The following is a 17,604-nucleotide window of genomic DNA, read 5'->3' as shown; positions in this document are numbered from 1 at the left end:
CCAAGTAATCTCAGTTCTGAGCAGAGAGAGGAGTCGGCACTAACCTGTGGTCCTGGTCTCCGTGCCAGAAGACGGCGCTGTGTCCCTGCAGCGGGGACAGGAAGAGCTGGGAATGGACGCCGCACGGCAACACATACCGCAGGCAGGGGAAGCTGGGCTCCTGCATCTGCCTCACACACTGCATCGCCACCGGCCTCTGACAGGGGAACACACACAAGTCACAACTCTGAGCTCACAGGGAAACAACTCCAACCAGCATTCATCATCTGACAAACCAAGAACCACGAGACCTTGAACCGTGACCTTGCTCAGTGTTTCTAGTGCAGCTTTCAGCATGGCTGCCACCTGGGCAGGTCCTGTTCACTGCACTCTCTAATGATCTCTCTGTTTGACAGGACCTGCTAGTTTTACTGATACAAAAGCAGCAAAAAACTGGTTCTGTCTTTATAGCATTCCTGGTAGGAAGGACCTAACCCTGGTGCTGTCTTCAGGTCAAGGAAGGAGGAAGGGAAGGAGGGAGGGAAAAAAGAAGGAAGGAAGAAAGCTGTTGCAGATCTTCACTAAGTCCGTGTTCTTATCTGTTGCCGTCTGTTGGGGGGGAAGCACCAGAGCCAGTTTATCAAGAACCTACGGACGGATAAAGAGGCCTGGCTGGTTCTCTGGACCGTCAGCTCTGGAGCTGACATTCTTCATTTAACCCTGGTACTGTCTTTGGGTCAAAGTTACCTCATTCTCCTTCCTTCTTCCCTCCCTTCCTTCCTTCTTTCCTCCCTTCTTTCCTTCCTTATTTTCTCCTTTCCTCCCTTCTTTTCTCACTTCTTTCCTTCCTTCCTTCTTTTCTCCCTTCCTTTTTTTCTCCCTTCCTTCTTTCTTTTCTCCCTTCTTTCCTCCCTTCCTTCCTTCTTTCCTTCCTTCCTTTTGTTCTCCCTTCCTTCCTTTTTTTCTCCCTTCCTTCCTTCTTTTCTTCCTTCTTTCCTCCCTCCCTCCCACCCTCCCTCCCTCCCTCCCTCCCTCCCTCCCTCCTCCCTTGACCCGGAGACAGCCCAAGGGTTAAGACGGAGGTGAGTGGTTTTAATGGTCAGTTCCAGCCAGTGCATGGAGCTGGCCGTCTCACCTTCTCTGGCTTGGTGTCCCAGCATTCAGCCATCAGAGTGTGGAGGCTGCAGAACTGGACCTGCTCTGGACCGGCCAGCACCGGCCGGATGCCTTTGGAGAGTTTCTTAGCTATCTGGAGCTGGTGGTGTCCCAGCGCCGGCCGTCTCCCAGACAGCAGCTCGTACAGCACCATCCCGTAGGAGAACACGTCCACCTGGAGACACAGACCATCAGCAGGGACATGAAAGACCATGGAGCTGGACTCACATCCCATTAGATTTACTGTAGTAACAACACCAATGGGACTATTTGGAGTTATTTCATAAACATATATAGAAGGTGAGATGCATACCATGCAGTTAAAGAAGTAAACATGTCGTTTCAACTGCTGATTCAACAGGATTCAGGAAGGAAAGAAAAGTGTAATTAAAGCTAGGAGCAGCGTTGATTGATCGGGCCCTCGCCCCCTCAGGTGCCCCCACATTCCTGGGTCAATATCACCAGAAAAAGTGCCTTTGGTGTCCACATGTCATGACAATAATATGTGCGGTTTTCATTGTGATTGGATGAACGAAACAGGAAATACAGCACATAATGTGATGAAGAATGTATACCTGACCAAGTGGTAGCGCTATGGAGTTCATCCAAGATTGTCATATCCACTTGTTCAGAATGGAAGCCTGATTAAATGTACAGATTCTGGGTCAGATTGGACAAAGTATGTGCAAGTAAGAACAACTTTTATGTTCATGGCGAGACACCGAACTTAGCCTCCCTCTCACGGTGACGCCCTTTGATAAAAGTTACAGTTTTCACTGTCAGTCATCGTCAATGTCTTACCTACAGTGTGACCAGGTTTGAGATGCATCAGCACATCTCATTTGGAGCACAGATGCATAGTAGAAGACATGACAATTCCTGAAGCCAACAGGTGGCGCTACAACCGATCCTGAATATTCCACCATAGATGTCTTTAGGCTCAGTCTAAAATCGTGCACATCAGTTCTGGACCAGACCAAAGAATGGATGGCTGAGTTACAGCCAATTGGTGCTTCATGGCGAGTCTCCAAAATAACCTCAAACTTCGCCGCATCATTACGGTCAAGCCCTCAGGTAAAAACTTAAAAGCTTTGCAATTTAGCATCGGCCATCTGTCTGGATTGTACAAACCAAGTTTTGAGCCAATCTGATGGACCATATCAGGCAAAAAACCTCTCTTTTCCTGCTCTGCTGGTTCCAGCTGGTCTTCAGCAGGACGGTCCCCCCAGGTCCCGGGCCAGGTTTCTTCCCTCCTAAAGGGGAGTTTTTACCTGCCATTGTTTATGTAATACTTGATCAGGATCATGCTATATAAATAAAATTGAATTGATGCCCGATGCAGAAAGAAATGTCTCTCTGAAAGATGCCAAATATAGAATATTGTGCCATCCTCGTTGGAACAGTTCAACAGTTTCGTCTCTTCTTTGTTGTACTTTCTGAGGCTGTTCTTTTTACTCTTTTTGGTTGTACTCAGGGATTTTAACCTCTGTACACCACCAAATTTCCTTTGTAAGTTACATATAAAAAGGTGTTATTGTCTATAATTTCTATGATTTTGATACGTTTTATTTGCACGATCCATGTGATCTCCAGACATAAAAACTAAAATTTTCCATTTGTTTGTATTCTATTTATTTCAGTAAATACAGAGCGCATGTCCATGTTCATAAAGATGTGGACATATATATTAAATATATAAATATTAAATATATAACACATACACTAAACAGTATTGAAGTTGGTTAACCCTTGTACTGTCTTCAGGTCACAATGACCTCATTCTCCTTCTTTCCTCCTGCTCTCTCCTTCCTTCTTCCCTTCCTCTTTTCTCCCTTCCTTCCTTCCTTCTTTCCTTGTTTTCTCCCTTCCTCCCTTCCTTCCTTCCTTGTTTTCTCCCTTCCTTCTCTCCTTCCTTCTCTCCTTCCTTCCTCCCTTACTCCTTCCTTCCTTCCTTCCTTCCTTCCTTCCTTCCTTCCTTCCTTCCTTCCTTCCTTCCTTCCTTCCTTCCTTCCTTCCTTCCTTCCTTCCTTCCTTCCTTCCTTCCTTCCTTCCTTCCTTCCTTCCTTCCTCCTGCTCTCTCCTTCCTTCTTCCCTTCCTTCCTTCTTTTTTCCCTTCCTTCCTTCTTTCCTCCTGCTCTCCTTCCTGCTCTCCTTCCTTCCTTCCTTCCTTCCTTCCTTCCTTCCTTCCTTCCTTCCTTCCTTCCTTCCTTCCTTCCTTCCTTCCTTCCTTCCTTCCTTCCTTCCTCCTGCTCTCTCCTTCCTTCTCCCTTCCTTCCTTCTTTCCTCCTGCTCTCTCCTTCCTTCTTCCCTTCCTTCCTTCTTTTTTCCCTTCCTTCCTTCCTTCCTTCCTTCCTTCCTTCCTTCCTTCCTTCCTTCCTTCCTTCCTTCCTTCCTTCCTTCCTTCCTTCCTTCCTTCCTTCCTTCCTTCCTTCCTTCCTTCCTTCCTTCCTTCCTTCCTTCCTTCCTTCCTTCCTTCCTTTCACCATTCCTTCCTTCCTTCCTTCTTTCCTCCCTTCTTCCCTTCCTCCTTCCTTCACCCAAAGACAGCACAAGGGTTAAGCAGCTGTCGGAGTAGAGCGCTGTGTTTATAGGCCAGACAGACGTCACTGCCCCAACTTCAAACGAGTAAATATGAAACCCAACAACAATGCAGAGCTCATTTGAAAAGAAAAGAAAGAATGTGGGTAAAGTACAGGTGGTGGGTAAAGTACAGGTGGTGGGTACTGTACCTTCTCATCATACACAATGCCTGGTCGGACCTCGGGAGCCTGGTACCCCGGCGTACCCTCCACCCCCAGTGCCCCCCTCATGGAAGGATTGTCGAGATATGCCGTAGTCAGACAGTTTGACGTTGACCGGATCCTTCACCTGGAAGAGCATCAAATACATGTTGAGATGGAAACAGCCCTGGTCTGGTCCCCGATTATAGGCTTCATTACTTAGTGGGGGCGGGGGGGGGGTGGTGATCTCGTAGCCCTTGGGGTTGGGGGTCGGCTTGGGGGGTCTGGGGTGCGGGCCTTTGGTGGCCCCTGGGGGGTGGTGGGGGGGGCCGTGGGGCCCTGTCCCAAGCCGGTGGGGGCCTTGGGGGCCTATGGGGGGGGGGGTTACCTCATGGCGGTGGGGGGGGGTGGCTGGGGGGGCTCGGGCATCTCCGGTTTTCCCGGGGGGGGCTGGGCCGTGGGCGTGGGGGTCCCGCTCGGAGGGCCCGGCCCTGCCTGGGTGGCGGGTGGCTGTCTGCGCTGGGGGGGGCATTGCTGCCTTGGTCCTCCGTCGCTGGGCGGGGGCCGCGTGCCCCTGTGTTTGTGGGGACTCCGTGACCCTTGGGGTGTCCGCCGGGGTGGCCCCGGGGGCGGGCGCGGCGGCGGGGGGGCACCATTCCCAAGTGTCTATGTCTTATGTTGTCAGTATGAATGGGGGGATGTTAGACCGTTTCCCCCTCCGTCTGGGGGCTCCGGCGGCACTGGGGGCGCCCGTGGAGGTACGGTGGGGCCCTGGCCCGGCTTGGAGGGCCGGCCCCCGTCTACTGGATGGCCGGTGGGGGGGCGCGGGTGTCTTACCAGGGCCGGCTTTGCTGGTCCTGCCTCCTGGCTTCGGCCTCCGCTCCCCCTCCTTCCCCCCCTACACGATTCATACGCACATAGGCGAAGGAGCGGGGGGTCCGGGTCGTGGGGGGCATTGTCCCGCGTGGCCAGGCACTGCACGCCTCACGGTTTTAACAGCAATGTAGACACTGCACATTCAACACTTAATAAATATATTTGACAAGGACACGTAGTTCGGGAGGGGGGGGGGTCGGTGTCAAATCGATACTTGGCCCTCCCCCTCCCTGTTTTTATGGCATTAATCACATGCACTCAACACCAGGGGCGGGAGGGGGTCCCACATCACCCGCGTTCCCTCGCCGGCCTGGGATAGGTGGGTCGAGATACCCGGGCCTGGCGGGGCTCACCGTGCAGCCTGGGGTGCCTTCTGGCGGTGCTGGACCCCCCCGGGGAGGGGGAAACGGTGCGTGATTGTATGTCTGTGTCGGTGAGAATGCGGTGTGGAAGGGTCCTGCCATGGAGGATTTGAGCCTCCATTGGCAGGACAACAAAACTTAATAATTTATCAATATTATATTATACAAAGATGGTTATTATTATTATTATTATTATTATTATTATTATTATTATTATTATTATTATTATTATTATTATGTATAGTATATCTTATTATTAGTATAGGTATCGGATAGGTGAATGGATGAATGAATGGGATGCCTGGGTCTGGGTCAGGTGGCGCCCTGTTGGGGGGTTCCCTCTCTCCGGGCCCGTCTCCGGTCCCCCCCGCTGCCTCTGCGGCGGGGCGCCCCTCTGGTCTTGGAGGGCCACTTTCGTGGGGGCGGGTGCACCTGCCTGCGTCCGCGGCCGGGCAGGCTGGCCCCCTGCCGGGTGGGGGTCGTTGGCCTGGAGGGTGAGGGCCTCCCGGAAGCGTGTCCGGCCCGGACCGGGTGGCCGGGGATTGCCTGGGTCGCGGCCCGCCGCCGCGGGATCTCTAGCTGCTTCTTCCCGCCCGCGGGCCCCCTCGGCCGCCGCCGGGGGGGGGGGGGCTCGCAGGCGGTGGGTTGCCTCCCTCCTACTTGTGTGGGTAGCTTAGCTCAGACTGCAATCAGATCTCAAGATTCGGGTCGATTGCTGTTCGTGTTTTGGTCGGCTCCGTGTTTGTGGTTTTTTTTGTTACAGATTTCCAGTGCTTGACGTGTGTCTCCGTGTGTTCCTGCTTCCTGGATTGGCAGTGGATGTCGTCACCGCCGCCCCCCCCCCTATCCACCCCCACCCCCACCCCCCTCCCCCCCCCCCCCTGGAAAAAAAAAAAAAATCACTGGGTTTGTATGTGTATATTTATGTATGTGTATGCATATGTATGCGTATATATATGTATATATATTAAATATAGTAATAATGCACATATATATACCTTTGGTTCCTACCGTCATGGTATCAATCATTAATATGTGTACAGACAAGGGGGGAAAAAAAAAAGAGATGGAAACAGCCCACTCATCTGGATCCTTGTCAGAAAAGACACAGATATATCGAAACACCATCTCCAAACTACAACTGAGGGTGCTTTCAGACCTGTGGCCCTGTTTTTGTTCCGATTCAGGGGCTAAATTACGAGTATTAGGGCCAAACTAAGACAAAAAATATAAAATAAAGTCATAATAATATGAGAATAAAGTCATAATATTACGAGAATAAAGTCGTAATATTTTGAGAATAAAGTCGTAATATTATGAGAATAAAGTCGTAATACTAAATATATTATAAATATATAAATAGAACTTCACAAGATGCTCAACATTCCTCATTTTAACACAGGGAGAAGAAGCTGTTCCTGTTAGAGTTCTCATAAATTATATTCTCATAATATTACAACTTTATTCTCATAATATTACGATTTTATTCTCATAAATTACGACTTTATTCTCGTAATATTACGACTTTATTCTCATAAATTACGACTTTATTCTTGTAATGTTACGACTTTATTCTCGTAATTTCCATTTTTTTTTTTGTCTTAGTTTGGCCCTAATACTCCGTCGTACTAAATCGATAAAGTTGTTTGGTTTTTCGTTTGTGGCGTTTGTGTTCACAAGGCAACCGTCTGTAGCGGTTGAAAGCTGAAACAAATGCCATGAGAACCAACTGTTCTCTCATTGGTCAGAAATGAACGCGGAAGGAGTTTCCTCTTCCGTACCCCGGGAAAAACCACAACGAGTTATGAGTGAGCTGTGTGGGTTGCTGTGTGGATTCTGTTCTCACTGCAAACGAACCGCTCCAGGTCTGGAATGGCAGCGAGCAGAGACCACCTCTCCTAGGTGATCTGGGCTCGCTTGTTTTGTCCCGCATCGGGGCGCGATTGCAAACGAGCCGGTCTTTAGGGGGAAACTGCTCCAAAGGTGTGAAAGCACCCTAAAGCCTGATTTAAGGTTCTGCATTAAACCAACACAGAGCCTACGCCGTTGCCGTGACGTCGTCGTGAACCTTCAGACTTCTCCATCACTCCATTTCTCTGCGGTGCAGTACCCCCCCAGAGCACTAGTTGATACTTTGTTTAGCTTCCGGTTTTTCCGGTCACACTGAATCAAAGCGATAAGGACAACTATTGTGCAAAAAAAAAAAACAACAACCAAAAAAAAAAAAAAAAACGCACGAAGAAAAGAGTGCTGAAAGTTTATGACTGCTTCACGGAACCGGAAATGCGTTGCTACCAAGCAAACCAATCACAGCCCTCTCACACGTGTCCTAACTGCATGCGACGCAAGCGAGCGTCAGCGACAAAATCAATTCCATTGCTTTATTTTCTATTGGACTGTCCAAACTGGCCGTGAGTGACGCAGCGCAGCGCGCCGTTTTGAGCTGAACATTTGTCGGACGCCCTGCTTCTATTTTCTTCCTGTGGCTGGCGTTGAAAGCTGGTTGAAAGCGCTGTAGGAAACGGTCATTTCAATACAAGAACCTCAATAAAGTGGCAGCTGCTGGAGGGAGATCGCCAGGGAGCTGGAAGGTTCTGATAAGATAATAAGATATAATAATAGATAGGATAAGATAATATATAATAATAAGATAATAATAGGATAATATTTCTTTCTGCCACTTTATTGAGGTTTTTGTAGTGAAATGAGGAGGTATCATAGAGATAACTTCTCATTTCAACCGTTCCTCATCATGACTGTTTCCTACAGCGCTTTCAACCGGCTTTCAACACGAGCGGCAGGAAGAAAATAGAAGAACATTTAAATATCACAATATCAAGCTTGGTTTCTGTTTAGAAAGTACAAACGTAGGAAGATTACCAGTACTCACCCGTCTTTTACTTGTCTCTTCACTCTTTTAGTAGTTATTTTAGGAGTTTCTTTCAGGAGCGCACGGGCGGGTAGTGCGGTGAATAAAGGCTGATTTATGGTTACGCGTAAAATTGATGCCGTAGGTTCTGCGTTGGTGTAACGCGGAACCATAAATCAGCCTTTTAAAAAGCGAGTTTCAGCTGTCAATCAAAATAACGTGGGGGCACATAACGCTTTCAGTGTTTCAGGACAGAGAGCGTCCGATGCCACGTAGTGCGACGTAATAGTCGGACGCTCGCGTACAGTTAGGACAGGCTGTCAGTCTGCGTTTGGTCTGCGTCGCCTCGACGCGTAGTTCCATTTTTTGGGAGGTGCACGTCAGGCTACGGCGTAGCTACGAAGAGACTCCCGCGTAGCCACGATCCCTACGGCGTAGGTTTAACGCAGAACCAGAATTCAGGCTTAAGACTTGTAGTAGACGTTAGCGTACGCACCTCCAGAGACCACACCAGTATGTTGTCAGATTTGAGATCACAGAAGATGATGCTCTTCCTGTGAAGGTACGCCAGTCCTGTAGCGATCTGATAGGCCACCTTGAAAGTGAGCATGTGACCAAGAGGCATGTATCTGGAACCTGGAGGTCAAACGGAGTTTAACGTTCCATTAACAAAGAAGACTTGAGGAGGTTAATGAGCAAATTCCAGTTACAAACGCAGTGATGGGGATTCCTCCACATACTTTTGCTCCTGTGTTTCTCCTCCAGCACCGTGTTGAGGCTCCCTAGAGGAGCCAGCTGCAGAGCAAAGCACAGCGGGTGAATGCTGATGCCCACCAGAGAGACGATACAAGGATGCTGCAAAGAATGCAACATGCTGGCCTCCTGGCGAAACTCGGAGAAACTCCGAATGGCGTTTGCAGACTGCAGGTGTTTAATCATGGTGTCTAAGGAAACCAAGAGGAGAATAAGGAGATAATGAATGAACCACGTCAGTCTATAGGAGCATGCGTTCGTTAATAACTCATCCAGTCTGCTGCATTTTAAATGAATAGTCGAGCCTGAAACTACGGTGGCCGAGACCCGCCATTGCTGAAAATTAAAGAAACGCTGCAAATATAAAGAAACGCCGCTGCAAATGAAAAAAAAACCCGACGCAAATAAAAAAGCCACAAGGGAAGTGAATTACCGGGGACTATTTTTGCTGATGCACCGGTGTTTTTTACGTGAGAGGAGAAGAAGACGACGAAGAGGACGTAAGTGAAAAGGAAGAAATAAGAAGAGCGAGGAATAAGAAGAACAACGAACAAGAAAATAAGTGAAAAGGTTAGTGTTCAACGTCGCTACGTGTAATTTTTAATATGCAACACCGGTGCATCGGCAAAAATAGTCCCCGGTAATTCACTTGCGTTGTGGCTTTTTTATTTGCATCGTTTTTTTATTCTATTTGCATTGGGCTTTATTTTATTTGCAGCGTTTCTTTTATTTGCAGCGGCGTTTTTTTTTTGTTTGCAGCGTTACTTTTATTTTCAGCAATGGCGGGTCTCGGCCACCGTATGAAACCCCTCTAAACGTTAACATTTAAGAGTTTGAGCTCCTCATCGCTGGGGAACAAAAGCTCGACAGCAAGCAGAAACTTAGCTGGAGCTCTGTTGTGTAACAGTTGAGACATCGCAGCGCTGCCAGACTCACACAGACGCTGTGAAAACCAAAATTCAGCCGCTAAAATATCCTGGGTGAAGTCTGCAGTTCTGCAAGCACCCGGAAGTTAGATATTAAAGTCATTTGCTTTTTTAACTTTCTTTTCAGAATCAAGCTTGCTCACTTTGGTCTCTTTCCTATGTCATAAAGAATAAAGCTGTCTTGGATTGGTCCTCTGGACAAAGACGGTTACTTTACTGTGGATGTTTAATCAACTTTTGGTCAGATTGGACGGGTCCTGCAGGATTTTCTACCCTCTAATGAGCCTTCTTGGACCAAAATACAAGCTGGATCTGTTAGTTCCTATGAAGCTCCCAGACCCCTGAGCTTCATCTGGATCTGGTTTGTTGTGGTTCCAGAACCAGAACCAAGCAAGGTGAGGCAGCGTTCAGTTATTCTGCTCCTCACCGGTGGAACAAACTTCCTGTAGACCTGAGGTCTGCTCCAAGTGTCAGCTCCTTTAAATCAGGACTAAAAACATTACTGTTTAATTAAATACTTACCTGCTGTACTCTACTGCCCTTATTTTTTAACAACTGGTGCTTTTTATTATTTACCTCTTTTTTTTCCTCTTTCTTATCATTACTCTTAAAGGGAACCCTGCATATTAAGACATGTAGTCCCTAATTAGCCACAATTGTTCTCTTATACTAAAATATGTTGTTAGAAACACATAAAATAATCTAATTGCTTTAAAAATCTACAATGTTTATTACATATTTTGACCTGCGGGAGGCGCCATGTTTTACCTGCGCAATGTATTCTGGGGGCGATGACGTACGACGGTGGCTCTGGGAAGATAAGCCCCATTAGTTTAACTGGGACAGGTATCTAAAACATAGATGAGCAGCACACTCCCGGCCGTGGAGGCTGACGAGGGAGCCCATAAGACGTCTCGGTTCAGGCAAACTGGATCAAAGTTCTGTGATGCACGGGAGATCTGCAAAAATGATCAATGTTGTGCGCATCTTACCAGTGCATTAGGCTCCTGCGTAGACGGCGTAGCCTACGGCGTAGACGGCGTAGGCTACGCCGTAGCCTGCGTAGGCTACGCCGTAGCCTGCGTAGGCTACGCCGTAGCCTGCGTAGCCGGGGCTCTACAGCCCGCAGCGCTCCGCCACTCGCTCCCCGCTCTCCGCTCTCGCTGCCGCCGCCGGGATGGAGACGCCGGTGGGAAATATGCACGTTTGGGTGGGCATAGCCCCCCCCTCTCCCCCCTAAAACCGGCCTTGGTGCTGGGTGATGACAGACCCGACGCTGAGGGGACTGGCCCGGGACTTTGACGAAACGGGAGGCGCAGACTTCGCTTCAAATAGGCAAGAACATCTTTATTTAATTTAATGACGCCAGATCTGGCTGGGGTTTTTATTGTAGCATCGGCTATCTGCTAGTTGAAACGTGTGGTCTGTTAGTCTATCTGAGTTTTATGGTGTTTTTGTAGTTCATGCTGTATGGGGCTGCACTTTTTTTAAATTTTATTTTACTTTTTTGTAGTTGCGCCGTCACCTTAATGTTCAGCTGTGTTTTCATCTGTGTTTCTGGTGCGCCGTCACCTGTTTAACTGTGTTTTCATCTGTTTCTGGGTGTCAGAACAGTGGACGGGGGTTAGCAGGAGCCACCGTGTGACGTCACTACCCAGAACGTAAAAAACAATGGCGACCTACATGTTAAATTATATTTTCAAATTTTATAAAAACGAAGACATCAACAAGGTTTTTTATATCACATTGTTATAATTGATACCAACATTTATCTTTTAAGACCTACATGTCTTAATATGCAGGGTTCCTTTTAAATTAAATACTTTTTGAAAACCGCGCAAAGTTCTGGATAAGCCCTGAATGCAGGCATTGTGACGTACATGTAGAATTGTCAAATTGGTTTAATTCACCATACAAATTGTTACAGATTACTTTTGTAATACTGTATTTGACCCGGTCTTTGTACGTTTTGACCGTATAGAAACGTAATTCTTGCCATTGTAAGAATGAGGTCTCTACTGTCCTTACTGACTAACAACTTGTGCTTCTTATTATTTTACCTCTTTCTTATAATGTTATTTGTTATATACTGTTTAATTGTGTCTTGCCGCTTTTAATGCTGATGTAAAGCAATTTGAATTACCTTGTGTTGAATTGTGCTGTACAAATAAAACTGGCTTGCCTTGCCTTTTCTAAAAGCTCCGTATCAAACTTAGTTCTTGCCAGCTCACACGTTGTGAGAAGTCCCTACCGAGACAGGGACAGAGTGGAGTTACTTTCTCTTAAATAATATCCAATGTTCATCCCATGTTTCACCAGGTCCACAGTCGGTCTGGACTAGTTGTATTATTGACTAGTTTATTATTCCACTCGTCAGCTGAATCCATCAAGAAAACTGAGATACATTTGTTACAAACTTGGTCCTGATAAAAATGAGACTTCTAAAGATCCCACCAGTGCGTTTTCAGGTGTGGAATAGCATTACCTCATTAATTTTGAAAAATAATCAATTGAAAATCAAAATCTGGAGTCCTAACTGAGCTAAAGCAAGTTTGCTGTCCGGTTCGGAGGAGAAAGGTTGGAGTTTCTAAACACCTGGTTGCAACGCTACTGGTTCTCTTCAATAAACAACGGTGCTGACCAACCAGTCCGTGGGAAGTCCGGAGGTGCTGCCGTCGTACCTGTGCTGACGGACTGCTGCCGGCCCTTCTTGAAGTCGAAGCGTTTGACGGCTACCGGCTGCCCCTGGTACCTGGCCCTGTAGATGACGGTCCCGCTGCCGCCCTGGCCCAGGATGCTGCTGTCCTGCTCCGAGTACTCCAGCTGGGCCGTCTCCAGAAACAGCCTGACCCCATCGCCGTCATCACCGCACACAGCACACATGCACACAGCACAAGCACACAGCACAAGCACACAACACAAGCACACAGCACAAGCACACAGCAGACGCACACAGCACACGCACACAAGCACACAGCAGACGCCCACAGCACAAGCATACAGCACACGCACACAGCACACAAGCACACAGCAGACGCACACAGCACACAAGCACACAGCACAAGCACACAGCACACGCACACAGCACACAAGCACACAGCAGACACACACAGCACACGCACACAGCACACAAGCACACAGCAGACGCACACAGCACAAGCACACGCACACAGCACACAAGCACACAGCACACGCACACAGCACCCGCACACATTAGACGCACACAGCACACGCACACAGCACACGCACACAGCACATGCACACAGCACACAAGCACACAGCAGACGCACACAGCACACGCACACAAGCACACAGCAGACACACACAGCACAAGCAAACAGCACACGCACACAGCACACAAGCACACAGCAGACGCACACAGCAGACGCACACAGCACACGCACACAGCACACGCACACAGCACACGCACACAGCACACAAGCACACAGCAGACGCACACAGCACACTCACACAAGCACACAGCAGACGCACACAGCACGTGCACACAGCAGACACACACAGCAGACGCACACAGCAGACGCACACAGCATGTGCACACAGCACACGCACACAGCACATGCACACAGCACACGCACACAGCAGACGCACACAGCACATGCACAAAGCACACGCACACAGCACATGCACACAGCACACGCACACAGCACACACACACAGCACATGCACACAGCCCACGCACAAAGCACACAGCACATGCACACAGCACACGCACACAGCACACGCACAAAGCACACGCACACAGCAGACGCACACAGCACACGCACACAAGCACACAGCAGACGCCCACAGCACAAGCATACAGCACACGCACACAGCACACAAGCACACAGCAGACGCACACAGCACACAAGCACACAGCACAAGCACACAGCACACAGCACACGCACACAGCACACAAGCACACAGCAGACACACACAGCACACGCACACAGCACACAAGCACACAGCAGACGCACACAGCACAAGCACACGCACACAGCACACAAGCACACAGCAGACGCACACAGCACACGCACACAGCAGACGCACACAGCACCCGCACACAGCAGACGCACACAGCACCCGCACACATTAGACGCACACAGCACACGCACACAGCACACGCACACAGCACATGCACACAGCACACGCACACAGCACATGCACACAGCACACAAGCACACAGCAGACGCACACAGCACACGCACACAAGCACACAGCAGACACACACAGCACAAGCAAACAGCACACGCACACAGCACACAAGCACACAGCAGACGCACACAGCAGACGCACACAGCAGACGCACACAGCACACGCACACAGCACACGCACACAGCACACAAGCACACAGCAGACGCACACAGCACACTCACACAAGCACACAGCAGACGCACACAGCACGTGCACACAGCAGACACACACAGCAGACGCACACAGCATGTGCACACAGCACACGCACACAGCACATGCACACAGCACACGCACACAGCAGACGCACACAGCACATGCACACAGCCCACGCACAAAGCACACAGCACATGCACACAGCACACGCACACAGCACACGCACAAAGCACACGCACACAGCACATGCACATGCACATGCACACAGCACATGCACACAGCACACGCACACGCACACAGCACGAGCACACAGCACACAGCAAATGCACACAGCAAATGCACACAGCACACGCACACAGCAGATGCACACAGCAGACGCACACAGCACACACAAACAGCACATGCACACAGCACACGCACACAGCACATGCACAAAGCGCACGCACACAGCACACGCACACAGCACACAAGCACACAGCACAAGCACACAGCACACGCACACAGCAGACACACAGCACACACAAACAGCACATGCACACAGCACACGCACACAGCACACGCACAAAGCACACGCACACAGCACACGCACACAGCACATGCACACAGCAGACGCACACAGCACATGCACATAGCACACGCACACAGCAAATGCACACAGCAAATGCACACAGCAGACGCACACAGCACACGCACACAGCAAATGCACACAGCAAATGCACACAGCAGACGCACACAGCACACGCACACAGCACACAGCACACGCACACAGCACACATGGACAGAGAGGCCCGGCCCGTTATTCACAACTAACAAAACATTCTGATTTCAGCTGAGTTAGGCATTTAGCGCTTTAACAAGAACCGTATTTAGCCTCGTCTCCAGCGCAAGCAGAAGCAGCTGGGCCCGCGTGGGACCAGCTGGACCCGCACGGGACTAGCTGGACCCGCGTGGGACTAACTGGACCCGTGTGGGACCTGCTGGACCCACGTGGGACCAACTTTTTTACTAGTTAATTTCACTTCAGTTAACCTTATTTCATCCTTACTGCTGCACAGTGCTGCTGGATAAATGAACTAAACTGAATGAAACTGATTCGCTTAAGCACAGAAGTAGCTTGACTGCTATTAAAGGGAGTTGGGCGGTCCTGACACTGAAGGTAAACAACTTAAAGCCTGATTTGAGGTTCTGTGTTAAACCAACGCAGAGACTACGCCGTTGCCGTGACGCCGTTGTGAACCCTTCGGACTTCTCCGTCACTCCATTTCTCCGCGGTGCAGTACCCCCCCAGAGCTCTAGTTGATACTTTGTTTAGCTTCCGCTTTTCCGGTCATAGTGAATCAAAGAGATAAGACAACTGTTGTGCAAAAAACCAAAGAACCCCAAAAAAACAAAAACACACACACAAAGAAAAGAGCGCTGAAAGTTCACTACTGCTTCCCGAACCGGAACCAGATCGGGTTGCTACCAAGCAAACCAATCACAGCCCTCTCCGTCTGCGTTGGGTCTGCGTCGCCTCGACGCGTAGTTAAATTTTTTGGGAGGTGCAGGTCAGGCTACGGCGTGGGCTACGGAGAGACTCCCGCGTAGCCACGAACCCTACGGCGTAGGTTCTGCGTTGATTTAACGCAGAACCTTAAATCAGGTTTTACTCATACGAGCTGGACATGTTGTCCAAAACGTGAACACTGTAGTAACGTAGTAGTAGTGTGAAAACAGCAGCGATACAGTGACCTAACGGTGTTGCGGGGTGTTAATGGACCTTCTGATTAAAGTACTGCAAAGCACAATCACTTCTAGTGATATTAAGTATATGGACAAGTTCAGTGTAAGTGAGTTTACCGTGCAGGGAAGTCTGTCATGAAGAGCTCTGGAACCAGCTCCTGGAGGGGGACTGGCTGATCCGGGTGCTGCGGGCAGCTGATGTGCTCTTTCTCCACCGCAGCCAGAACACAGTCCTCCATGTTGAAGTAATGAACCCCTGCTCCTCCGCCTCCTCCACCTCCTCCTTCTCCACCTCCTCCGCCTCCTCCGCCATCTGGTCCATGCTCTGGTTTGTCCTCCACCGGGCTGGCCCGGGATGCTCCATGTCCTGGTCTGTCCCCCGCCTGGCTGAGCCCGGACACCTCGACGCCAGCGCCGCTCTGCTGAGCTTGGGAGGCGCAGAGACAGCAGGGCACGTACTGCTCGATGAGGAGGCTGCCGTCGCTCTCGCTGGCTGTCAATGCTGGAGGAAGAGACGCACAGAGAAAACATTAGCATCACAAGGTGGAGTTGCTTTGGACTAGAATCCCTGTCCTGCTGGAGACGTTGCTGAAGGAGCTCCAGACCCCGACTCAACCTGCCTCCCAGGGAGACGCATTTCTCCGGTGAGTGACGAATGACTCAAGTTCTACCTCAGATTATGAATTGGACCAACATAGAATATGTATATATGTACCCCTCCTTGAACCGCCACCTTACTGTGGTGGAGGGGTTTGTGTGCCCGAGTGATCTGAGGAGCTATATTGTCGGGGGCATTACGCCCCTGGTAGGGACTCCCATGGCAAACAGGTCCTGGGTGACGGGCCAGACTAAGAGCGGTTCACAAGCTAATCATGGCAAAGAGAAGAGCAAGAACCGTAACGTCGCCCGGATCGGCATCACCGGGGCCCCGCCCTGGAGCCAGGCCTGGGGTTGGGGCTTGTGGCCGGGTCTTTGCCCGTGGGACCCGGCCGGCCTCAGCCCACCACCCGCAGGAAGGTCCATGAAAGGCCGGTGCATTGTGGGCTGGGTAGCAGTCGTGGCGGGGCCTCGACGACCCAATCCCTGGACCAAAACCCTCACAGTGGGGACATGGAATGTCACCTCGCTTGGGGGGAAGGAGCCAGAGCTTGTGCGGGAGGTTGAGAGATACCGGCTAGAGATAGTCGGGCTCCCCTCCACACATAGTTTGGGCTCTGGAACCCAGCTCCTTGAAAGGGGCTGGACCCTCCACTACTCTGGAGTTGCCCAGGGTGAGAGGCGGCGGGCTGGTGTGGGCTTGGTTATAGCCCCCCAGATCAGCCGTCATGTGTTGGAGTTCACCCCGGTGAACGAGAGGGTCGCTTCCCTGCGCCTTCGGGTCGGGAAAACGTTTCTCACTGTTGTTTGTGCCTACGCAGTGCGGAGTACCCAGCCTTCTTGGGGTCCCTGGGAGGAGTACTGGATAGTGCTCCAACTGGGGACTCCATTGTTCTACTGGGGGACTTCAACGCTCACGTGGGCAATGACAGTGATACCTGGAGAGGCCTGATTGGGAGGAACGCCCTCCCCGATCTGAACCCGAGCGGTGTTTTGTTGTTGGACTTCTGTGCTAGTCACAGTTTGTCCATAACGAACACCATGTTCAAGCATAAGGGTGTCCATCAGTGCACGTGGCACCAGGACACCCTAGGCCGGAGGTCAATGATCGACTTTGTTGTCGTTTCATCTGACCTTTGGCCGCATGTCTTGGACACTCGGGTGAAGAGAGGGGCTGAGCTGTCAACTGATCACCACCTGGTGGTGAGTTGGATGCGCTGGCGGAGGAGGAGGTTGGACAGACCGGGCAGACCCAAACGGATTGTGAGGGTCTGTTGGGAACGTCTGGCTGAGCCCTC

At 50.2% G+C, this 17,604-nt stretch overlaps 1 protein-coding gene across 1 annotated transcript in view; it reads right to left on the bottom strand.

The window, feature by feature from the left end:
- lrrk1 (leucine-rich repeat kinase 1) overlaps positions 1–17,604 on the bottom strand; it is a 163,258-nt gene that overhangs the window by 42,683 nt on the left and 102,971 nt on the right. Inside the window, 9 exon segments of the mRNA XM_061735983.1 lie at positions 45–196; positions 1,115–1,309; positions 3,864–3,938; positions 3,940–4,002; positions 8,458–8,597; positions 8,702–8,905; positions 12,322–12,485; positions 15,827–15,971; positions 16,056–16,211. Of these exon segments, the coding sequence (XP_061591967.1) occupies positions 45–196; positions 1,115–1,309; positions 3,864–3,938; positions 3,940–4,002; positions 8,458–8,597; positions 8,702–8,905; positions 12,322–12,485; positions 15,827–15,971; positions 16,056–16,211 (1,294 nt within the window).

The sequence above is a fragment of the Cololabis saira genome, chromosome 2, assembly GCF_033807715.1.
Source record: "Cololabis saira isolate AMF1-May2022 chromosome 2, fColSai1.1, whole genome shotgun sequence".
Lineage (NCBI taxonomy): Eukaryota > Metazoa > Chordata > Actinopteri > Beloniformes > Belonidae > Cololabis > Cololabis saira.
The sequence above is the reverse complement of the archived record's forward strand: the minus strand, read 5'-3'. Positions and strand labels throughout refer to the sequence as shown.